Here is a 25,066-nt window from a genome sequence, read left to right on the forward strand (position 1 = left end):
CTATAATGATATTGTGGACTTTGATGATTTATCAAATTCCACATCAGAAATTAGGTTAAACTTTACCTAAGACCTACTCTAAGGCCCTATAAGAAGACAGCTTCCCCATAATTATTAGGAGTTAGTTCCTGGAGCTCCCTTTCTTTTTTTTTCCAAATTTATTTTATTGAAGTATAATAGATTTACAATATTGTGTTAATTTCTGCTGTACAGCAAAGTGATTTAAGTATACATATATATATTCTTTTTCATATTCTTTTCCATTTTGGTTTTTATCATAGGATATTGAATATAGTTCCCTGTGCTATACAGTAGGACCTTGTTATTTATCCATTCTATATATAATAGTTTGCATCTGCTAATCCCAAACTTCCAATCCGTCCATACCCCACTCTCCCTCCCCCTTGGCAACCACAAGTCTGCTTTCTGTCTGTGAGTCTGTTTCTGTTTCATAGATAAGTTTATTTGTGTCATATTTTAGATTCCACACGTAAGTCATATCATATGGTATTTGTCTTTCTCTTTCTGACTTACTTCATCTAGTATGATAATCTCTAGGTCCATCCATGTTGCTGCAAATGCCATTATTTCATTCTCTTTTATGGCTGAGTAGTATTCCATTGTATATATGTACCACATCTTCTTTATCCATTCATCTGTTGATGGACATTTAGGTTGTTTCCATGTCTTGGCTATTGTGAATAGTGCTGCTATGAACATAGGGGTGCATGTATCTTTTTAAATTATAGTTTTGTCTGGATGCATGCCCAGGAGTGGGATTGCTGGATCATATGGCAACTCTATTTTTAGTTTTTTGAGGAAGTTCCATACTCTTTTGTATAGTGGCTGCATCAATTTACATTCCCACCAACAGTGTAGGAGGTTTCCCTTTTCTCCACACCCTCTCTAGCATTTATTTGTAGACTTTTTAATGATGGCCATTCTGACTAGTGTGAGGTGGTGGTACCTCATCGTATTTTTAATTTGCATTTCTCTAATAATTAGTGATGTTGAGCATCTTTACATGTGCCTGTCGGTCATCTGTATGCTGGGCACCCTTATTAGTCCACTCCCAGTTTCCATAAAGGTCCACCCACACCCAAGGGTTTCATGAGTTAGTAACTCTCCAAATGTGACCGAGTGGCAGGCAGTGTCATATGACAGGTCACATCACAGGGTGTACGGCCACTGGCCACATTTCCCTCCCCACAGCCTCTCCAGACCACAGAAGACTTCTATCTTGCCACAGGTACTAAGGGTCTCAGCTTCTGTCCCAAGACGTGTTTTGATGAGTGCTCTTTGTTCCATGCCACAATATTTGAAATGAGAGAGTAAATGTAATGTGTTTATTTTGGTAATTATGAAACTCTACAGAGTGGGAGTGTTGGGTATCAAAGCCTCTTGTCCTCTAAAGTTAGGAAATGAGAGGGAACATGTCCTATAAAATCAACCATTTCCATTTCAGAGAGTAGCAACAGTGGGAGTTGGGAGAAAGTGAGTGGCTTGTGTATCATTTCAGTATAACAAGAGGAATAACAAAGACGATGATGGATGCTCTATTCAAGGACTTTACACATGCCAGCAATTTTACTTTGAAGATCCCACTATTATTCCTATTATTTCTATTTTCTATTTCTCCAATAGATGAGGAGATTGCAGCTTAGAATATTTAAAACAAAACAAAAACATTGCCCAAGTTTGCACAGGTAACAGACCTAGGATTCCTTCTCAGGCAGCCTGACCCAAGAGAGTGTGCTCTTTACCTACACCCACATTACACCAAGAATGTGGAATGCTCTTTTCCACAGATGTGTCTGCTGCACATACTTTCAGAACTGGTAGAAAAGAAGTGGAATGGTGTTTCCCTGGCTCTCTTCCCGCTGTGATTATAAAGCCTGGGTTACCAGCAGCTAGGTGATCACCAGTACCCCAGGACTGCACTAATGACCCTCTGGCTTCAGCATCCATGAAGATGTACAGGAGCTACTGGGCAGGGCTCTGCTTCAGGGCAGCTGTCAGGGCTGCATCACTGGAGTCTGGAGAGCTCTCCCAGCCACCGTGGTTCCCTTCACAGCAGACCTCGCTCACACTCTTGTCTGTGGGATCTGGGTGGCCCCTTCACCTACTGCTGCACAGCCCTCTACAGGCTCTCCCTGCCGGGAACCCTCAGTAAGCACACTAGGAGTTGGGGTGAAATGTAGTGTGGGCTGAGAACACTGGTCTGTGATACTAATAGGAACCAGTTTTATATGGCTTGGTAAAATTCATTTCCTTTTTTCTTGACACTGTAGTAACAAACATCTATAGACATCAAAGGAGTTGCAAAAACCATTATAATGAACTCTAAAATATATCAAATTTAGAGCATACCTCTCTTCAACAGAGGAATGGATTTTTTTCTAGAAGCAAAGAAAAGAAGGACCCTTACCTCTTTCAATATTCTCTGTGATTGAAGGCTGTGACTTGTTAGTTTGATGAAGGGAAGAGTGAACTAGCTGAGCTGCATGCCTGTAATTCTTTCTTTTAAAATTTTATTAGAGTATAGTTGATTTACAATGTTGTGTTAGTTTCAGGTGTACAGCATGGTGGTTCAGTTATACATATACCTATATTCATTCTTTTTCAGGTTCTTTTCCCATATAGCTTATTACAGAATATTGAGTAGAGTTCCCTCTGCTATACAGTAGGTCCTAACCCATTTGGTCCAGGTCATGAAGGCACAGTCAGTACACAGACAGAGGAATCAGGATAACAACCTACTGAAAAACAAGGACCCCCTTCTACTTTAGCTTCCTCTCAAATACTCTTAATTTCATCCTTAAAATGGGGATAAAGTCTTCAAGTTTTCTGTCCAGTACAGAGGGAGCTTGTAAGTGGTCACTCCCATTCTCACACAAGAAAAAAGCTGAACAAACTGAAAATTAACAACTCTTCTTAGATCATCAGAGAAGTGGGGTCACGGGAAAGACTGCTGCCCTGCAAATTGGAGAGACAAATAGGCAGACACAGAGAATCACAATTTACTGGAATAGAAACCTTCACTGGGATCAGTACTAGGGTAGGAAAACCTAAAAGTAATTGATGAAGAAAATGTAGACTGTAATTGATGAATTGCTGGAGGCTCAGTGTGGACAAGTCTAAGACATAAAACTCCAGGGGGCCTCACACTTTTGTGAATTTTACCTTCAGGAGGTCTATTAAGTTCTCATAGTGAAGGTTGGAGAAAAATCCACTCATGCTTCTGGCAGGGGGTTGGGGAATGTAGCCATTCTGAAATACACTCAGCATTCTGTTCCTCTAACAGGGGGGTGCTAAGAGTTAGATTCTGATATCTGGGGACAGTGAAAGGGTGAGGTGCGACAATATGTGTAAAGCAGAGTACAGTGTCTGTAAGAGCTGTTGTTGCAGTTATTGTACCACTTTCCTGTGCATCAGCTGAGCGTTATCCACACGTACTAAAGAAGCCATGCATGAAACAGAGGTCCAGACGCAGACTGCAAGGAGTTCTGTGAAACTGAGCTTGAGGGATACCCTTAAAACATAGAGCAACTTGCATCTTGGAAGCGTTACCATAATTTGGCATACCGTCATATACATTCTCCAGGAGTCCCACGAAATATAGTAGTAAGTCAATCCCTGCTAACATAAAAGGAGACAAAGACGATTTCCAAATGCTGCCCTACTTTCCAGGCCCTTTACTGCAGATGCCAGGGTTAGAGTTTAAGTCTTCTAGTGCCTTGGCTGCTTCTGATTCTCTGGACAGCATCCTTTCAGCTCGATGGTGATGTGTCCGCAGTGATACAAGTAGTGTTTATTGCTTCTCAGCTGGCTCTTGCTAGAGCAAACAGTAGCAGACACACGGAGAAACTGCTGGCCAGAGACTGCAAAGAGCATCCCAACTCCAATCCATCCTGAGAAACAAACAGGGAGACAGGCAACCCAGCGCAGATGAGACCTTCACCATGAGAAACCACCGGGGGCCAGACGACAGGTGTTTGGAAATCCTATCTTTTAATATTTTCCTTCTTGGTTTTAAAATTTAGTCTTTACTTTGGAGCTCTCAGGAATAACTCCTCTTATTACCTTTTTCTTTTCTTTTCCCCTAGGTAACAACAATTGAGATTTGAAACTACTTTACGTATTTCCACACTTCCCATACATATGTCCCATCCTTACTTTCACTCTTCCAATTTCAAAGAATTGCATTTCATTTTCTGGATAATTTACCCTCATTCTTCCTCCCACTGACCCTCAGGATGTTTTCAGTAGTAGTAGTAGATGGAACATAGTACATTTAAAATGACTTCTTTTTGTTTTTCTCATCAGATGCACAGATGGCTTAGTATAGTTTAGATTCTTAAGCACCCAAGGGAATCCCTGCAAATAATTTGCTTTTCTCATCTATTTGGAAAAGCTAATGTCAAAAATTCTGAAGAAGGCTATGGTTACGTGTGTTAGTCAAAGGTAATCTGCTTGGTCCCTGGTCAGTAGGACTTCTGGGGAGACTAGAATTGAAATTAAAAAAGACACATCAATTAAATCTATGATCCGTTCACCTGCTACTAAACCAAGGCACACCTAGAGGGATAACACAGTGGCTTTGCAAGGCACCAACTCCCAGAGGTTAAGGATTTGCTTCAAACTTGCTGAGTTCCTTAATGACATATTGTAGAGTTCATCCATAGATTTTTGTATTCAGCAAGGTAGAAAAAAAATTTCATTGTGATTTGTCTACAAACTGATTAGCATTTTGATTAGCATCTTAAGTGAGGATATGAAATGCATACTGATCAAACTTAGGAATGAGACAAATCTGGAAGGGATAACTAATATTTTTGATGAAAGGACAAAAAGTTTTCAAAACAGAATGGAATTGTAAATCAAAACAAACAAAAGGAAATGTAATAGAGTACATAATAAAGGTTGACACTTCCATTAAAAAAATAAATTGCCGAGGCATAGGATGGGGTTAAGAGAGACCTATGTTTATAACAATGAATGTGAAAAAAGTGCTGAGCATTTGAGGAGACTTTATTGTGAAGTCAGATGTGATAGGATATGAGAATCTCATTTCACTCTGCAACGACCAGATAAATATCTGGAATATTGTGACCAATTGTGGGAGCCATGCATGGGACTTTGACATCTGCAGAGATGTCAGCTTTAACCTAGAAGACGTGTGGGATTTTTCGGACACGTCCTGGGTGGAGAAAGGGGCTAAAGCAGTTGAGATTATCCAGGCAGGAGGAGAGAAAGCTTATGGAGCTGTGATTGGGAAAGGAATCAACTCTTTTGATTCATAGGCAGAATCTGGAGCACATGGACAGAAGCTACAGGGAAGTAGATTTTAACTCAAATCTAAGGAAGAAATTTATAACAATTGCAGTTGTTCAGCAATAAAATAGACTGCTTCACAGCCTAGCAAACTTTCTGTCACTCGCTGTGAAGGGCTGGGCTAGAATACCAATGTCATGCCGACATGCTGGCAAGAGGGACACTTGGGGATGAGTAGGAAGGAGGGCTTCGCTGAAGAGTCTTTCCCGTTCTATGATTCGTTTTTTTAAAAAATTAATTCAAGATTAATGCAATTTAAAGAGTTTCTTATGTATCTTTTATAAAATCCTATTTGCTCTCTAGGAGGTTCCTTCATGCCCACTCCTGTTTTCATATTTTCCCATGAAAATTTTGGAGACGTTCACATGACTTAGTATTTAGAACTGTTAGTAAATTTACATAGTGACTGTCTATATGTTCCTTTGATGTTCATATGCTGTCAAATTGCGTCATCCTTTTTTTTTTATTGGAGTATAATTGATTTACAATATTGTGTTAGTTTCAGGTGTACAGCACAGTGAATCAGTTATAAATATACATATATCCACCTTTTAGACTCTATTCCCACATAGGTCATTACATAGTATTGAGTAGAGTTCCCTGTGCTATACACTAGGTCCTTATTAGTTATCTATTTTATATATAGTAGTGTGTATATGTCAATCCCAATCTCCCAATTTACCCCCGCCCCCGGTAACCATAAGATTGTTTTCTACATCTGTAATTCTATTTCTGTTTTGTAAATAAAAATTGCTTCATTTCTGTTCTCAGCAAGATTAGGGCAGTCTACTTCTCCATTCCCTAAGCCAGGATTTATTTCATTATTCTAAAGTTTAATGAAACACATATGTTCTGAATACACATCTTTGGGGCTCCCTGTGAATACTTTTGGGGATATAAATCAGGAAATAATTTAAAGAAACCACACACCATCTTCAAGAATAGCAGGTTAGCAAACTCTTCTAATTAATCCCTTGGAGGATCTGGATCCACATATCCACCAGTCTCATCCCCCCTCATCCTCGGTGCTCCTACCACCTTCTTTGCTGCTAATACAGCTGGTATAATCTGTCCTTGAAATTGAACATCTTCTATTTCCCATGCTGGAGAAAACTCCAGTATGGTTTTCTCTATCTAAATCTCTACAATTACCTTTAAAAAGTACATACAATGATGATGTCTATATTTCCGCAGGTTTTGGAGTTGGTCTAATTTTGGACTAGGACTTGTGATTGATAGCGGCTTTTTTTTTTATCACATTTTCTTTCAAGGCAGCCTAGAAACCCACAGGACTCAGAGTCCCACCTCAGGGTAATGGTAGGCTGTCAGGCTGAGAAAATGAGCAGCTCTAGGAAACTTGTAGAGTCTATTTTCTAACTGTGGCTTAACTGAACGTGCTTAATCCAGAACATAGTATCTGGGCTGCCTCATATAAAAGATGGTAAAAGACCTTCTTAACAAAGGCCATTTGCAAGCCTGGTTGAACTTAGCACCTCCATAAGGGGGGAATCTTAATTGGTGAAAGGCTTATGTCTGTAGGAATAGGAGTGTCAAATGAAACAGTTACCTGGCTTTCTGGGGTGTCAGAAGTCATCAGAGCAAGACATCATTGTTCAAACTGAGAGTCAAGAATTATAATCCTATTTTTGTGCTTGGTGGGCTGCTTGTGTTGGGGGAAGTTTACCTTAGCACGCAGACTCCAGGGCCAGAAAGGAAAATGATGATATCTGCATGTTTTACTGGCCCAGTTTTTCCCACTGGCAGACAATCATTACAAGTCATATTTACTGAAGACAGCAATGTGGTTACATGGACTTAAAAAGAGAAATGCTTAAACTTATATTTAATAAGAAATGAAATGAAGTCAGAATGTTTATTGCCCTTAAATTTCATAATATATACAGATTTTCTTTTTGCCTTTATTCTTGCTCATATTATTGTGTTCTCCTACTGGCTGTGAGTATTTGTAGAAAGGGAATTCGTTATCACCCCCATCTCCCCTTTTCTTTTTCCCTCAGTTGTCTTACACACACACACACACACACACACACACATACACACACACCTGATTTCAGCAACCAATGTGGTCTTAGATGAGACTAGGCACTATATACTGTTTCTAGCATTCCGCTATCTTCTGGGGCTTTTCTCTTTGCCATACCTCCAAGAGAAATATGTAATTATTAATCAGATTTTATAAGAAGTGAAAAAAGACTGTCTAGCCTAGCACTGAGTAATAGAACTTTCTGCAGTTATGACAGTGCCCTGAACCTGTGCTGTCCAGTGTCATAGCCACCAGCCCCATGTGGCTCTTGTGCTCTTGAAATACGGCTAGTGTGAGTGAGGAACTAAATTTTTAATTTTACTTAGTTTAAATATAAACAGGCATATGTGATTAGTGGCTACTGTATTGGGCAGCACAGCAACTGGCAAAGAATTCATAGCATCCAAAAAGGTGATCAGGTAAATGCACTAATCACTGGGATTCACCGTTCTAAATGCTTCTTTTCTATATGGAGCCAAATGGTACTTAGAGTAATGCTGCAGCATTTTTGATAGATGTGACAATGATCATCAAAAAAGATGAGGAAAAATCCACCTAGAGGATTTATAATTAATAATAGAGATGATTCTCTATTCTTTGCTAGGCGCTTTATATATCTGCTGTACAGATATATCATCTATTATTTTCACAAGTGTTTCAAGTTGGATAATAATTTTTTCCATTTCACGGAAGAGAGGAAACTGAGCTACACCGATTTAAAATAAAAAAGCAAAAGTTCCACAACCAGTAAGTGGTGGAGCCGAGGTTTGAACCCAGGTGGGGACCTTCATTAACGAATCTCACAATGAATATTTCCCACTTCAACTTTAGAGCACGTGTACATATCTCCCTAGTTCTCACTGGGAGCCGGGGTTGGGGGGCGGGGAGTAGGAGGCATCAAGAACATGAGCCCTCGCACCACACTGCCTGATTTGAAACCCGCCTCTACTACTTACAAAGGATGTGAAATTGAGCAAATTACTTAGTATCTCTGAGCCTCAATTGTCTCCTTTTAATATGCAGATAATAAAGGTACCCACCTATAGGGTGTGGTGAGGGTTAAGTAAGTTAACAGTTCCTGGCACGTTGTTTGAACCGTATGTATTTGTCATTATCATTATATTTTATTTGAAAGAGATTGGTCATATGTGTTAGGATGTTGATTTAAAGTGATATAAATAGATGAGATAGGCTTTGGGAGTGCTTCCCTAGAGAATAAGAGAGACTCTAATAATTTAGATGACTCAGGAAGAAACACCCTGCTGTTCAACCACCTTGGTGTCGCCGTCACTGGAATCACAAACTTTCAGAGTCCACATGCCCTGGCCAGCTCCTCATATCTTTGCTTTTCATGTTACATCTCCTTTTGTGTCTTTGATTCGTTCTGAGTGCTGAGCAGTGACACACACCAACACAGCTGGAGAGAGCCATAAGATTTGCTTTTCTGTCTTCCAGCAGGGAATTATTGCCATGGATACCAGCATCAGAGGAAGGCTGGGGAACTCTCTCAACTTGTCTCCTGAGTGGTCTGACATCTGTTTCTGGCAAGACCAATAATGAGTGTGCTGCTAGCTTCATAGCAAATGGGAGACTGATCCACACCTCTTTTGTTTCGTTTTACCACAGATGGCCTCTGCCCAAGATGCCAGGTACGGCCAGAAAGACTCCTCTGATCAGAACTTTGACTACATGTTCAAGTTGCTCATCATTGGCAATAGCAGTGTGGGGAAAACATCTTTTCTGTTCCGTTACGCGGATGACTCCTTTACATCTGCATTCGTCAGCACAGTTGGGATTGATTTCAAAGTCAAAACTGTATTCAAAAATGAAAAGAGAATCAAGCTTCAGATTTGGGTAAGTGACTTTGAACTGATGGCATCCTTCAGTCTAGGGCATTGAACACATTAGTGTGTGAGGGAAACGCTTTCTGCCTTGTTCTGTCCCCACGGGGTCTGTAAGCCTCCATTTCCAGGTTCTTTGCCACAGAACATTCTGTTTCAAAGGCAATAGAGTGTTGCCTCTTTAAGGTAGGGAGACTGAATTAGGCCTTATTGTCGTGGATGCTTCTTGAGAGTCTTCAGAAGAAAGAAAATCCAAATGTCTGTTTGTTGTGGTAAAGAACACTCAACAGAAAGTCTGGCTCTGTCTTTTATGGTCTGTGTGACCCGGAGCAAGTCTCTGAATCCTTCTCTGCCACTTTTCTAATACACAAAATAGGCAAAGTAAATTTAGCCTTTTTAGGTTGCAGGAAGCAGCCTGCCCTGGTCGTTTTAAAGAAGGTAAACAACCAAATATAGAGAAAGCTTAGGTTTAGTCCCTTCATAAAGCCCCAGCTAAAATTTGAAAACGGTCTATTTAATCTCCACAGACCTTGTGTTTTCAGCTCTAAGAGTTATGTTTACCTACCCAGACAAAACAAAACAAATAGGATATTTATTTTAAATAGGGTTTTTCCCTAAGCAGGAGGTTCTCCAATAAGTTTGGAGACCGTGTGGCTAGCTTTGTGCCTCTCCTCACCCGCTGCAGAAGATCAGAGATTCCTTAACGAACTGGTTGGGATAAATTTAGGAGAATAGCAAGAGAGAAACATAAGAAAAAGTGTGTGTGGGTGCACGTTCAAGGTAACATAAGAGCTGAAGTAACCAAAAAAATTGGTTATACCAAGAGAGAGCTATGTAGTAAGCATTTTATGTACATCGTGTAATGTATGGGTACAATGGTAGGATGTTTTTACAGTTAGTTTTGGTCCCCTTTCCCTGTTCATTTATACCTCTGCCGCTCAAATTGATTTGAGCTTTAAAAAGGCATTTCCCAGGAGATGAGGTTTCTGCCTTCTTCTGAGACAATTCTGATGTCTGCTACCGTTTGGTGCTGGTGCCACGGTTGATCTGTAGGACCGACGATAAGCCTGCCTCCTCAAATATGGAAAGCTGAAAGAAAGACAAATCTCAGAGTAAAGCATTTAAACTTTTTTTTAAAAATAAAAGAGCCCTTAAGATATCATTATAAATATTCCAGATGTCCTTTCTTATCTTAAAGCTCTTAGGAGTAAAATTTAAAGATGCAGGTATATACACAGGTAGGTATCTTACAAGAGATTGTTACTATTTTACTTATTCTAATTCTGGAGTCTTCCAAGCCTAATTAGAACTCAGAAAAGAGCTTGGAAAAATAGGCCCAGTCCCCATCGCTGCTCTACTGGTCCCCAAAGACATTTTTGTTGGGAAGGGGGTCCCTCTTTAGATACTTTAGAAACACGCAGCCCTGTTTATAGAGACAGAAAGAGCTGTGTTTATTGCTTCACATTCTCTTTCTTTTGAGCTTTAAGCAACCAATTGTCATGTGAAGATAACTTTCACATCCAGGCTTAAGAAAGGTCCCTTAACTCTCAGGGGCTTTGTTGAATTGAAAATTAAATTAATTTGGTAACTACACATCTCTTACCTCTGCACCATGTTCTTTCTCTTAATATCAAAGAAGTGTCACTCCTCTGGCTGACAGCTCCTGCCATATATCTTAGGGACGTTTAAAGGTGGTTGTTGTGATTGTTTAGGTAAAACATCAACATGGTGTATAAATTCAATCCTATGATCTCTAGCAATTTCTCAATTTAGGTTTTTGACAGAAATGCTTTGTAGAGGTATAAAATCATCTGTCCTTAATGTAAAACAGATAAAGTTCAAGTAATATACTTTTTTTGAGAATTACATTGTCATACTTACAAAAATATTTTTCTCAAAACCCTCAGTGCTAGTACCAGGCCACAGCTCATTCCTGTACTTTTCTTGGACACTGAAGTTCAGTTACTTCTGTCCGGGTCTTACTTCTGCGTGAAAGTTGCTCTTCTCTGAGCCAAGCAAATCCCAACTCAGATCTCTGGGCTGCTTCTCCTCTAATACCTCCTCATGCTTCTCAGTTTCCGTAACTTCACTCAAAAGCCTGTGACATATAAATCTGTCTCTAGTCGTCCATAATCCACCATTTTCCCCAAACTTCCAACTCTCTTCACAGCTCCGTCCAGTCTGGGACCTCCTTCCAGGGTTTTCATTCTCCCATTCTGTGGATACCCACACTCCCTTCAGGGGTCAGCCACTCAGGAACCCTTCACCCAGTCCCTCCTCAGTCACAACGGTAGTCTGATGGCCACTGTTTTCTTGGCAATCAAAACAATCTTATTTCTTCCTCTTAGGGATATTGGGAGCTCTTAATGTACCTGTGATTCTAGGGGTATGAAAATGGATTTTACACTACCATATACCAACTGGTCTACTAGATTGTGAACCATTCAAAAGCAGTACTCTGCAAAGATTTTGTGCTCATTGAACTTGTAGTATACTTGGAGAAAGAAATGAATACTCACGGAGTAACTATATATGTATGTCTATGAGCAAATATCAAATTGTGTAAACATTATATGTAGCTAACATTTATTGAACATAGAACTATGCCAAGCATCATGTATACCTTATTTCTAATTTCCACAACAACCCAGCTTTGTATTTATTATTATTCCTATTTTATCCGAGAAACCTGAAAGTCGGACAAATTAAATAGCTCATCCAGGGTCATATGTGGCAAGAGGCTGGTTCCAGGCTAGGTCTATCAGATTCTAATGCTTTGGCTTGTTCCCCTTCACCATGCTGCCCCAATTAAGAAGTCTTCTTGAATGTGGTGGTGCTTTTGTGAAGTTGGTGATCTTAGGCAATGTATCCTGGGATGCTGAAGAAGATGTTTTTAAAAGAGTCTGACCATCCCAATGAATTGAGTCATGCAGGGGGAGACAGGATAAGGAGCAACAGGGTGGTTTGCCTAAGTCTAGACATTCCTACAATAATTCTAGGGGTTCTTGCTTTATGCCATAATGTAAGTATACTAGAAAATATTTAGTTGTGTACAGCTTTTATTGTTTATGACTTAAACAAATTATTTATTTGGGAACAAATTATTTATTTGGGACTGTATCTGGCACTGATGGTTTGCCGTCTCGTATTTAAATAACCGAACGTGAACTGTTTTTTCCAGCTTATAGTATCTTTATGCACTTATATTAATGTGTAACGTATTCATTAAGGTATCCACAGCTATCTTAGCCTATACTATGATCTGTTTCTACTTGCAACACTTCTGACACCAAATGCCGGGGTTTCCCAGACCAAGCAATTCTTCATTGCTATGCAGACACCAACTGGGTGTCCTGTAATTTAACACAGTGTTGACACTAACTACCCAGAGTTCGCACAGATCCCACAGGTAAAGGGCTCAGTTCTGTAAGCCTATCCCTCCCCTCCCCACCCCGCTTCAGATACCAATCACAAATCTGGGTGCCCTGTGCTTTTGACCTACAGGCTATAAACTCGCAGGTCCCACAGTCCCACCCCTCAGGGTTGATAAGTTGCTAGAAGAGCTCACAGAATTCAGGAAGCGTTTACTTACTATTACCGGTTTATTATAAGGGATACAGCTCAGGAACAACCAGATAGAAGGGACGCGTAGGGCAAATTTTTGTGGGGATGGGTGGGAGCAGCTTCCCTGCAGTCTCTGCGGTGTCACCCTCCCAGCATCGAGATATATTCACCAACCCCAAAGCTCTCCAAACCCCATCCTTTCGGACATTTATGGAGCTCCCGTTACATAGGCATGATTGATGAAACCCTCGGCCATTGGGGATTAACTCAGCCTTCAGCCCCTCTCCCCTCCCAGAGGTCGGGGGTGGGGCTGAAAGTTCCAACCTTTTGATCACATGGTTTGTTCTTCTAACAATCAGCCCCTATTCTTTTTTTTTTTTTAGTTTTATTTTATATTGGAGAATAGTTGATTTACGATGTTGTAATCCGCCCCCATTTTGAAGCTATCTAGGGGCTAACCAAGAGTCACCTCATTAGCATGAACTCTGGTATGGCCGAAAGGGGCTTATTATGAATAACAAAAGATGATCCTTTTTCCCCCATCTCTTAGGAGATTCCAAGTGTTGTAGAAGCTCTTTGTCAGGAACCAAATATGTATTCCTTGGTCTATCACACTATTATATATTTCAAAGGAAGAGAAGCAAAATTGTTTCATAGTAATGAAAACTGTCATGGATTAGTCCAATGCATTTTTACCTTTACCAAGACAGGCTACAGATATTAACATGATTCTGATGACTCTATTTTAAACTGCCCGTAAATAGAACTGTTTCCAGGTTAAGAAATGAAGATATGTAGTGGGCTAAGTGATTGACCTTACCTTACAGTTAGTGCCAGAGCAGAGTCTAAAATCCAGCTCTTCTGCTAGCTAAGCCAGTCCAGTTGCTACTACACCAAGTTCACTCTCAAGGTAAGTGCTGTGTTATGACAATTGGGATAAATCTCATACCTGGTTGCCAGTGTTGCCATCAGGCATAGGAACATCAAACTCGAAGCCAGATTTCAAGTAGTATTTCTAAAATGTCAGGAAGAGAGAACCTGGGTGGGAAGACTGCCCAGTTTTTCTACTTGATGGGTTGCTTTTTGCATGTGCTGTGGGGGAAGTTTCTGAGACCACAAACTGAATTACCGGAGTTTTAACAGTCCACATTTTTTTTTTTTAAGTATTTGTTTATTTATTTATTTATGGCTGTGTTGGGTCTTCGTTTCTGTGCGAGGGCTTTCTCTAGTTGCGGCAAGTGGGGGCCACTCTTCATCGCGGTGCGCGGGCCTCTCACTATCGCGGCCTCTCTTGTTGCGGAGCACAGGCTCCAGACGCGCAGGCTCAGTAGTTGTGGCTCACGGGCCTAGTTGCTCCGCGGCATGTGGGATCTTCCCAGACCAGGGCTCGAACCCGTGTCCCCTGCGTTGGCAGGCAGATTCTCAACCACTGCACCACCAGGGAAGCCCACAGTGCACATTTAAAGAAAGCTTTTAACGGCTACTACAAACATTGACATTTCTTTCTGGCCGTGTTATGCCTCCTCTCTGTGGAAGTTCACTACTGCCTTGGAATAAACTTGTCTAAAGAAATAACATCGTTCATTTGTACTTAGTTACAAACCTTATTTTCCTTTAGTATACTTATGAATCCCTCTGTCCTTCACTACATTAACATTTCTTATTGCGCTTTTATTTTAATCATTTTTATGATTCTCAAGTCAAAAATTTTCAAAAATTTTGAGGTTTAAAGTATTAGAGGTGGTTCCTTCATTTTCTGTGTCTAATGCTGTTAAGAATGTATTGGAGAAAAATCTAGCATGTGTTTTTCACTTTACTTAGAGAAAAATATTTCACAGCTGGAGTCTATAATATTTTGCTTCTAATTTAAAAGTAGTTTAGCTTTGGGAAAGGCTATGTAGAGTGGATTTCCTCCCAATAAGAAGATTGAAAAATACTATAGCATCCATTACTAAGAATATCTTAGTACTGTATTTATTTTCAGTGTCTAGATTACTACTATAGGAACTATGAGGTCTATAGCAATCTGTAAAGTAAAGAGTGCGGATAATTCTTGAAACTAGACTGTGTAGAGAGCCAGGTTTGACAGTGTGGTTCCCCTGAATAAAAGGCAACTTCTTTTGTGTAAAGAAAGCACATGGACAGAGTGAAGTAAGTCAGAAAGAGAAAAACAAATACCGTATGCTAACACATATATATGGAATCTAAAAAAAAAAAAAAAATGGTCATGAAGAACCTAGGGGCAGGACGGGAATAAAGACGCAGACCTACTAGAGAATGGACTTGAGGACATGGGGAGGGGGAAGGGTAAGCTGGGACAAAGTGAGAGAGTGGCATGGACATATATACACTACCAAATGTAAAATAGATAGCTAGTGGGAAGCAGCCGCATAGCACAGGGAGATCAGCTCGGTGCTTTGTGACCACCTATAGGGGCGGGATAGGGAGGGTGGGAGGGAGGGAGACGCAAGAGGGAAGAAATATGGGGACATATGTATATGTATAGCTGATTCACTTTGTTATAAAGCAGAAACTAACACACCATTGTAAAGCAATTATACTCCAATAAAGATGTTAAAAAGAAAGAAAGAAAGAAAGAAAGCACGTGAGTCTCCTTTTTCAGTTGGATCTACATTGTTCAAGTCCAAAAATCAAGGTTGACTATAACTAATGAAAGAATTAGCTTGAAAAATTTGTAGCTTAATTAGAGGATATAGGTTTAAAGTGAGCAGAGGGCAGGTAGGCAGAGGAGATCACTGTTTCCTTAGGAATTAGAACTAGCATTTTATCATTTTTGCATTCTCTTTTTCCCACCCTCACCCTTCACCACGCCTTGTCTTTTCTCTCCCTCCTTCCCCTTTCCCCCTCTCCTTGCCTCCTTCATTTCTGAGCCCTGGCCAGCCTGAGTTAATAAGAAACGTCCTCAGTGTGTTCAGAGGTCAGGGCTGCCGCATACAGATGTACATGTTGTGCACTGGACAAAGACACCAACCAGGGGTCAAGTGTGGCTGTTCTCCAGCCAGAGCGCCACATGCTAAGCTGTGCTCAGTTCCAGGAAGGGGTGCCTTTTGTTTTTCACAAAGGTGTCATCTGCTGTCAAGCATGTGCTTCTGGTCCACACGCAACCAAAGGGAATTCTGATTTCCATACAGCAACCATATACCATATAGGCGGTAGCTATATCACAATCTTATGCAGGAGATGGATGAGTAAACTGAAAGAATACAAGCCCTGCTTCCCCAGCCCAGTCCTGGAGGAAGACGGTATTTTAAAATATAGGTTTTATTGTTATTTAGGTGTGGCGAGGCGCACAGGTCAGGAGACCACTGCCATTGAAATAGTAGTTCGTTATGCTCACAGATTTTAAGAGAAGGACACATGGGCTCGGGGACGGGGGCACTTGGAGTGAGGGGAATCCCCTGGGTGGGTCAGGAGGCAGAAGGAGGGGCGGGAGGAATGTGACAAGAGCCTCTATTGGGGTTTCTGTATAAGGCATGGACCAGGCAGGGTAAGCAGGCTTAGGACTGGCTAGTTTGAATACCTGCAGCAGGCCCTGGGGCATAGAGACTTCCCTAAGTTGTCAGGTGCCTGGGGTGATTAGGGCAGGTGGAGAGTGGCTCATCATGTGAGAGCCCAAGATGGAGCAAGCCCTATGAGCTCTGTATTGGTGGTTTGCACTTGACAAGTGAGCTTCAGTGAGTTGTTTAGTGTCTTTAAGAATTGACTAACTCTGGATAGGGCAGTCCCTCCAGGATCCATAAGGCCCCAGCTGTCAAAGCATCTGAATACAGAAAGTAAAAGACATGCTTAATACAAAAGGCAGGTTCTTGGAGTCCCAGGGGTGGCTTCTGTCATTGATTCCACTCTGACAAATGCTTATGATTTCAACCATTCTCACCACAGACTCAGTGCATTTCTGGGTCTCAGTATTTAGAGACCTCAACATTGGGGTCAGGAAAAGATCTTCCAGATTTTCTAGCCCAAGCCCTCATTTCATGATACAACTGATAATAGTATCACTTAATGAACCTAGTGTTGACCCATAAAATAAGCATTTTATGTTTATATGCATTTTTAGAATTTATTTTTTGCCAAACCCCATGAAGGAAGGTGGTATTATTAGCCCCGTTTTATAGATGAGGAAACAGAGAATCAGAAAGGTAAAGGGATTTGCCCAAGGTCCTAGCTAGGATATGTCAGAAGCAGGATTCGAACCAGGGGATTGAAATCAAAGCCCATGTACTTGACCACACTTATAAATGAGGTACAAGGAGGCCAGGTGATCTGTCGGAGATCTTCAGGGGATCCAATCTGTAAACCTACATATCTTTTTTATTAATAATTTTTATTTTACATTGGAGTATAGTTGATTTACAATGTTGTGTTAGCTTCAAGTGTACAGCAAAGTGGTTCAGTTATACATATACATATATCTATTCTTTTTTAGATTCTTTTCCCATTTAGGTTATTACAGAATATTGAGTAGAGTTCCTTGTGCTCTACAGTAGGTCCTTGTTGAGAAGCAGAAGCTTGAGTCTGGCGCCTTAGACCACTCGGCCATCCTGACACGTTCAGGTCCTTGTTGATTATTTTATATATAGTAGTGTGTGTATGTTAATCCAAAACTCCTAATTTATTCCTCCCCTTCCCCACACCTTAACCCTTAGGTAACCTTAAGTTTGTTTTCTAAGTCTGTGAGTATGTTTCCGTTTTGTAAATAAGTTCATTTGTATCATTTTTTTTTTAGATTCCGCATATAAGTGGTATCATAAGATATTGGTCTTTCTCTGTCTGACATTCTTCACTTAGTATGATAAGCTCCAGGTCCATCCATGTTGCTGCAAATGGCATTATTTCATTCCTCTTAATGGCTGAGTAATATTCCATTGTATATATGTACCACATCTTCTTTATCCATTCATCCATCGACGGACATTTAGGTTGATTCCATGCCTTGGCTATGGTAATTAGTGCTGCAATGAACATTGGGATGCATGTATCTTTTTAAATTATGGTTTTCTTCAGATATATTCTGAGGAGTGGGATTGCTGGGTCATATGGTAGCTCTATTTTTAATTTTTTAAGGAACCTCCATACTGTTTTCCATAGTGGCTGTATCAGTTTACATTCCCACCAGCAGTGCAGGAGGGTTCCCTTTTCTCCACACCCTCTCCAGCATTTGTTGCTTGTAGACTTTGATGATGGCCATTCTGACTGGTGTGAGATGATACCTCATTGTAGTGTTGATTTGCATTTTTCTAATACTTAGCGATGTTGAGCATCTTTTCATGTGCCTCTTGGCCAACTGTATGTCTTCTTTGGAGAATGTCTATTTAGAATTTCTGCCCATTTTTTGATTGGGTTGTTTGTTTTTTGATATTGATCCACATGAGCTGTTTGTAAATTTTGGAGATTAATTCCTTGTTATTCACTTCATTTGCAAATATTTTCTCCCATTCTGTGGCTTCTCTTTTTGTTTTGTTTATGGTTTCCTTTGCTGTGTAAAAGCTTTTGAGTTTAATTAGGTCAGATTTGTTTATTTTTGTTTTTATTTCCATTACTTAGGAGACAAATTTAAAAAGATTTTGCTTTGATTTATGTCAAAGAGTGTTCTTCCTATGTTTTCCTCTAAGAGTTTTATAATATCCGGTCTTACATTTAGGTCTTTAATCCATTTTGAGTTTATTTTTGTGTATGGCGTTAAAGAATGTTCTAATTTCATTTTTTTACATGTAGCTGTACAGTTTTCCCAGCACCATTTATTGAAGAGACTGTCTTTTGTCCATTGTATAGTCTTGCCTCCTTTGTTGTAGATCAATTAACCATAGGTGTGTGGGTTTATTTCTGGGCTTTCTATCCTGTTCTATTGATCTCTATTTCTGTTTTTGTGCCAGTGTTACACTGTTTTGTTTTTTTTTTTAATTATTATTTATTTATTTATTTTTGGCTGTATTGGGTCTTCGTTTCTGTGCGAGGGCTTCCCCCAGCTGTGGCAAGCGGGGGCCACTCTTCATCGCAGTGCGCGGGCCTCTCACTGTCGTGGCCTCTCTTGTTGCGGAGCACAGGCTCCAGGCACGCAGGCTCAGCAGTTGTGGCTCACGGGCCCAGTCGCTCCGCGGCATGTGGGATCCTCCCAGACCAGGGCTCGAACCTGTGTCCCCTGCATTGGCAGGCAGATTCTCAACCACTGCGCCACCAGGGAAGCCCTGTTACACTGTTTTGATTACTGTAGCTTTATAGGATAGTCTGAAGGCAGGGAGCCTGATTCTTCCAGCTCTGTTTTTCTTTCTGAAGATTGCTTTGGTTATTCAGGGCCTTTTGTGTCTCCATACACATTTTAAGATTTTTGATCTAGTTCTGTAAAAAATGCCATTGGTAATTTGGGATTGCATTGAATCTGTAGGTTGCCTTGGGTGGCATAGTCATTTTGACAATAATGATTCTTCCAATCCAAGAGCATGGTATATCTTTCCATCTGTTTGTGTCATTTTTGATTCCTTTCATTAGTGTCTTACAGTTTTTGAAGTGTAGGTCTTTTGCCTCCTTAGGCAGGTTTATTCCTAGGTATTTTATTGTTTTTGATGTGATGGTAACTGGGATTGTTCCCTTCATTTCTCTCTCTGATCTTTCATTGTTCGTGTATAGAAATGCAACAGATTTGTGTGTATTACTTTTGTATCCTGCAACTTTACCAAATTCATTGTTGAACTCTAGTAGTTTTCTGGTAACATCTTTAGGATTTTTTACGTATAGTGTCATGTCATCTGCAAACAGTGACAATTTTACTTCCCTTTTCCAGTTTGGATTCCTTTTATTTCTTTTTATTCTCTGATAGCCATGGCTAGGACTTCCAAAACTATGTTGAATAAAAATGGCAAGAGTGGACATCCTTGTCTTGTTCCTGATCTTAGTGGAAATGCTTTCAGTTTTTCGCCATTGAGAATGATGTTTGCTGTAGGTTTGTCATATATGGCCTTTATCATGTTGAAGTAGGTTCGCTCTGTGCCCACTTTCTGGAGAGTTTTTATCATAAATGGGTGTTGAATTTTGTCAAAAGCTTTTTCTGCATCTACTGAGATGATCATATGGTTTTTACTCTTCAATTTGTTGATGCAGTGTATCACACTGATTGATGTGTGGATATTGAAGAATCCTTGCATCCCTGGGGTGAATCACACTTGATCATGGTATATGATCCTTTTAATATATTGTTGGATGCAGTTTGCTAGTATTTTGTTGAGGATTTTGGCATCTATGTTCATCAATGATATTGGTTTGTAATTTTCTTTTTTTGTGGTATCTTTGTCTGGTTTTGGTATCAGGGTGATGCTGGCCTCATAGAATGAGTGTGGGAGTGTTCCTTCCTCTGCAATTTTTTGGAAGAGTTTCAGAAGGATAGGTGTTCACTCTTCTCTAAATGTTTGATAGAATTCTCCTGTGAAGCCATCAGGTCCTGGACTTTTGTTTGTTGGGAGTTTTTTAATCACAGTTTCAATTTCAGTACTTGTGATTGGTCTGTTCATATTTTCTATTTCTTGCTGGTTCAGTCTTGGGAGATTGTACCTTTCTAAGAATTTGTCCATTTCTTCTAGGTTGTACATTTTATTGGCATATAATTGCTTGCAGTGGTCTCTTATGATCCTTTGTATTTCTATGGTGTCCATTATAACTTCTCCTTTGTCATTTCTAATTTTGTTGATTTGAGTCCTCTCTTTTTTTTTCTTGATGAGTCTGGCTAGAGGTTTATCAATTTTGTTTATCTTTTCAAAGGACCAGCTTTTAGTTTCATTGATCTTTTCTATTGTTTTCTTCATCTCTCTTTCATTTATTTCTGCCCTGATCTTTATGATTTCTTTCCTTCTACTAATTTTGGGTTTTATTTGCTCTTCTCTCTTTAGTTGCTTTAGGTATAGCGTTAGGTTGTTTATTTGAGATTTTTCTTGTTTCCTGAGGTATGATTGTACTGCTAAAAACTTCCCTCTTAGAACTGCTTTTGCTGCATCTGATAGGTTTTGAATCGTCATGTTTTCATTTTCATTTATGTCTGGGTATTTTTTTTTTTTACTTTCCTTTTTGATTTCTTCAGTGATCCATTGGCTGTTTAGTAGCCTATTGTTTAGCCTCCACATGTTCGTGTTTTTTTACAATTTTTGTTCTTATATTTGATTTCTAATCTCATAGCATTGTTGTTGGAAAAGATGCTTGGTATGATTTCAGGTTTCTTAAATTTGCTAAGCCTTGCTTTGTGGCCCAAGATGTGATCTATCCTGGAGAATGTTCTATGTGCACTTGAGAAGAATGTGTATTCTGCTGCTTTTGGGTGGAATACTCTATAAATATCAATTAAGGCCACCTGATCTAATGTGTCATGCTTCCTTATTGATTTTCTGTCTTGATGGTCTGTTCATTGATATAAGTGGAGTGTTAAAATCCCCCACTATTGTGTTACTGTTGATTTCTCCTTTTATGGCTGTTAGCATTTGCCTTATATATTGAGTTGCTTTTATGTTGGGTGCATATATATATTTTTTTTGAATTTTTGAATTTTATTTTTTAATTTTTTTATACAGGAGGTTCTTATTAGTTATCCATTTTATACATATTAGTGTATATATGTCAATCCCAAACTCCAAATTCATCACACCACCACCCCCTGGGTGCATATATATTTACAATCGTTGTATCTTCTTTGATCCATTGATCATTATATAGTGTCCTTCTTTGTCTCTTGTAACAGCCTTTATTTTCAAGTCTATTTTGTCTGATATGAGTATCACTACTCCAGCTTTCTTTTGATTTCTATTTGTATGTGTACCTAGATCTGAAGTGGGTCTCTTGTAGACAACATATATACAGGTCATGTTTTTGTATCCATTTAGCCAGTCTGTGTCTTTTGATTGGAGCATTTAATCTGGTTACACTTAAGGTAATTAATGATATGTTTGTTCTTATTGCCATTTTGTTAATTGTTTTGGATTTGTTTTTGTAGGTCATTTCTTCTTCCCTTCCTCTTTTGTTCTCTTCTCTTGTGATTAGATGACTAACTTTAGTGTTGTGTTTGGATTCCTTTTTCTTTGGCTGTGTGTATCTATTGTAGATTTTCACTTTGTGGTAACCATGAGGATTTGATATAGCAGACTATATATATACAAGACTGTTTTAAGTTGCTGGTCTTTTAATTTCAAATACATTTCCAATATCCTGCATTTGTACTCTCCTCATGATTGCTGATTTTGATATCATATTTCTGTGTGGATGATTTCCTACCTTTACTGTATGTTTGTTTTTACTGGTCATCCTTCCCATTTGTAATTTTCTTGTTTCTTGTTGTGTCTTTTTCTTTTCTGCCTAGAGAAGTTCCTTTAACATTTGTTGTAAAGGTGGTTTGGTGGTGCTGAAATCTCTTAGCTTTTGTTTATCTGTAAAGCTTTTGATTTCTCCATTGAATCTGAATGAGAGCCTTGAGGGGTAGAGTATTCTTGGTTCTAGGTTTCTCCCTTTCATCACTTTAAATATATCATGCCACTCCCTTCTGGCCTGCAGAGTTTCTGCTGAAAAATTAACTGATAACCTTCTGGGGATTCCCTTCTATGTTGTTTGTTGCTTTTCCCTTGTTGCTTTTGATATTTTCTCTTCGTCTTTAATTTTTGTCAATTTGATTAATATGTGTCTCAGTGTGTTCCTCCTTAGGTTTATTCTGTATGTGACTCTGCTCTTCCTGGACTTGAGTGAGTGTTTCCTTTCTCATGTTAGGGAAGCTTTGCACTATTATCTCTTCAAATATTTTCTCAGGCCTTTTCTCTCTCTTTTCTCCTTCTCTGACCCCTGTAATGTGAATGTTCGCATGTTTAATGTTCCAGAAGTTTCTTAAACTGTCCTTATTTCTTTGCATTCTTTTTTCTTTATTCTCTTCTGTGGCATTGATTTCTACCATTCTGTCTTCCAGCTCACTTATTCCTTCTTTTGCGTCATTTATTCTGCTATTGATTCCTTCTAGTGTACTTTTCATTTCAGTTATTGTATTGTTCATCTCTGTTTGTATTTTATATCATCTAGCTCTTAGTTAAACATTTCCTGTATCTTCTTGGTCTGTGCCTCCATTCTTTTTCCTAGATCTTGGATCAACTTAACTATCATTACTCTGAATTCTTTTTCAGGTAGATTGCCTGTCTCCACTTCACTTAGTTGTTCTTCTGGGGTTTTATCTTGTTCCTTTGTCTGGAACATATTCCTGTGCCATCACATTTTGTCTAACTTTCTGTGACTGCAGTTTCTGTTTCGCAGGCTACAGGGTTGTAGTTCCTCTTGCTTCTGTTGTGTGGCCCCTGGTGGGTGAGACTGGTCTAAGAGGTTTGTACAGGCTTCCTTGTGGGAGGAACTGGTGCCTGCCCACTGGTGGGTGGAGCTGGGTCTTGTCCCACTGGTGGGCAAGGCCGTGTCAAGAGGTGTGTTTAGAGGTGGCTGGGGGCTCAGGAAGATTTTAGGCAGCCTGTCTGCTTATGGGTGGGGCTTTGTTCCTGCCCTGTTGGTTGTTTGGCCTGAGGCATCCCAGAACTGGAGCTTACAGACTGTTGGGTGGTGCCAGGTCTTTGTGTCAAAATGGCAGCCTCAAGTATGCCAATGAGTACTCCCTAGTACCTCTGTCACCAGTGTCCTTGTCCCCATAGTGAGCCACAGCTGCCCCCTACCTCCCCAGGAGACCCTCCAAGACCTGCAGGTTGGTCTGGCTCAGGCTCCTATGAAGTCACTGCTCTTTTTCTGGGTCCTGGTGTGCACGATACCTTGTGTGTGCACTCCAAGTGTGAAGTTTCTATTTCCCCCAGTCCTGTGGGGTTCCTGCAGTCAAACCCCACTGGCCTTCAAAGCCAAATTCTCTGGGCACTTCTCCTCCTGATGCCACATCTCCAGGCTGAAGAGCCCTATCTGGGGCTCAGAACTCTCACTCCCGTGGGAGAAACTCTGCAATATAATTATTTTCCAGTTTGTGGGTCGCCCACCTGGAGGGTATGGGATTTGATTTTATTGTGAATGCGCCCCTTCTTCCATCTTGTTGTGACTTCTTCTTTGCCTTTTGATGGAGAATATTGCTTTTGTTAAGTTCAAGTCTTTTTTGTCAATGGCTGTTCAGCTGTTAGTTGTGATTTTGGTGTTTTCATGAGAGGAGGTGAGCTCAAGTCCTTCTACTTCTCCATCTTGTCTCCAACTCCCTGTAATCCTACATATCTTAATCCCAGCAAGTACCCTTTCCACACTAAGTAATTGCTTGACAACTTTCTATATTCCCTTTTTACTTGTTCCAAGAAATTATTTATAGGTACAGAAAGGAATCAGTTATTTTGCTTGAAAGTTACTATCTGCCAGCATGAACAGGTTGTGCATTATCTGTTTTGTGTTTAAAACACATAGATCTGCACAATAGGAGGGACTGGAACATATTCCACTCACTTCTTGCACATTTCTGGAATGCCTGTTTCCACCGCTGGGGAGTGTGCGTAGAAAGAAGAGTATTTGGAAAGAAGCATCTGAGTAAATGGAATGAATACCCGCAGGAAAATAGTTCTGACTGTAATCTTTGCATTTGGTGCTCACTTAGCCTAGTCACTCTGCCCATTGATTTCAGGATGGTGTTCAACCCTCTAGTCTGTGGATAAGGAAACAACATTTTCTGCCCAGGAGAATCCTTAAGAGAACCACGGAAGCCAGTGACAGGTGCTAAGACCATTCCTGGTGCTGTCATTTATATGCTCTTTTCCTCCCATCACATTTCTTCTAACTTAGCATCTGCTTTTCCTGGGATATTGAGAAAGGCAAGATTTAGTTTCACTCCTGAGAAGAAGTTGATACTGTGTGCAAAATGTCAAGATGCATGAAAACATTCACTTAGTCAGACAGCTGGAAGCGGTGACTCCTGCATCCTGCTGTGTTTAAACCACTCTTCTGAGCATTGACAAAATACAAAGGATGGTACAGATCTTGTTCCTGGCCTAATAGAGCTTACCAGCCATGTAGGAAGACATGAAAACAAACATGGAAGAAAAGATCACCCCACAGATCAGTAAGTGTTTTGCCACCAAGGGGCAGAGTGGCTCAGTGGCACAGGTGGGGACTCCGCAGCTCAAATACTGACCCTGATCTCACTAGCTATGTGACCTCAAGCCCAAACTTCCCTATGTCTCCATTTACTTATTTGTGAAACAAGAGAAGATAACACCTACCCCTTAGCTGCTAAGTATTTGCTATAATAAATACTTATACCTAGTTCAATACTAGGTGCAAAACTAAC

General features: G+C 40.1%; 1 protein-coding gene across 2 annotated transcripts in view; it reads left to right on the forward strand.

The window, feature by feature from the left end:
• Positions 1–25,066, forward strand: part of RAB3C (RAB3C, member RAS oncogene family) — a 306,013-nt gene that overhangs the window by 18,055 nt on the left and 262,892 nt on the right. For both annotated transcript variants that reach the window (XM_036848647.1, XM_036848646.1), the window contains exon 2: positions 9,005–9,232. In XM_036848647.1, the coding sequence (XP_036704542.1) occupies positions 9,005–9,232 (228 nt within the window). The remainder of the gene's footprint in view (positions 1–9,004; positions 9,233–25,066) is intronic.

This window comes from Balaenoptera musculus, chromosome 3, assembly GCF_009873245.2.
Source record: "Balaenoptera musculus isolate JJ_BM4_2016_0621 chromosome 3, mBalMus1.pri.v3, whole genome shotgun sequence".
NCBI classification, from domain to species: Eukaryota; Metazoa; Chordata; class Mammalia; order Artiodactyla; family Balaenopteridae; genus Balaenoptera; species Balaenoptera musculus.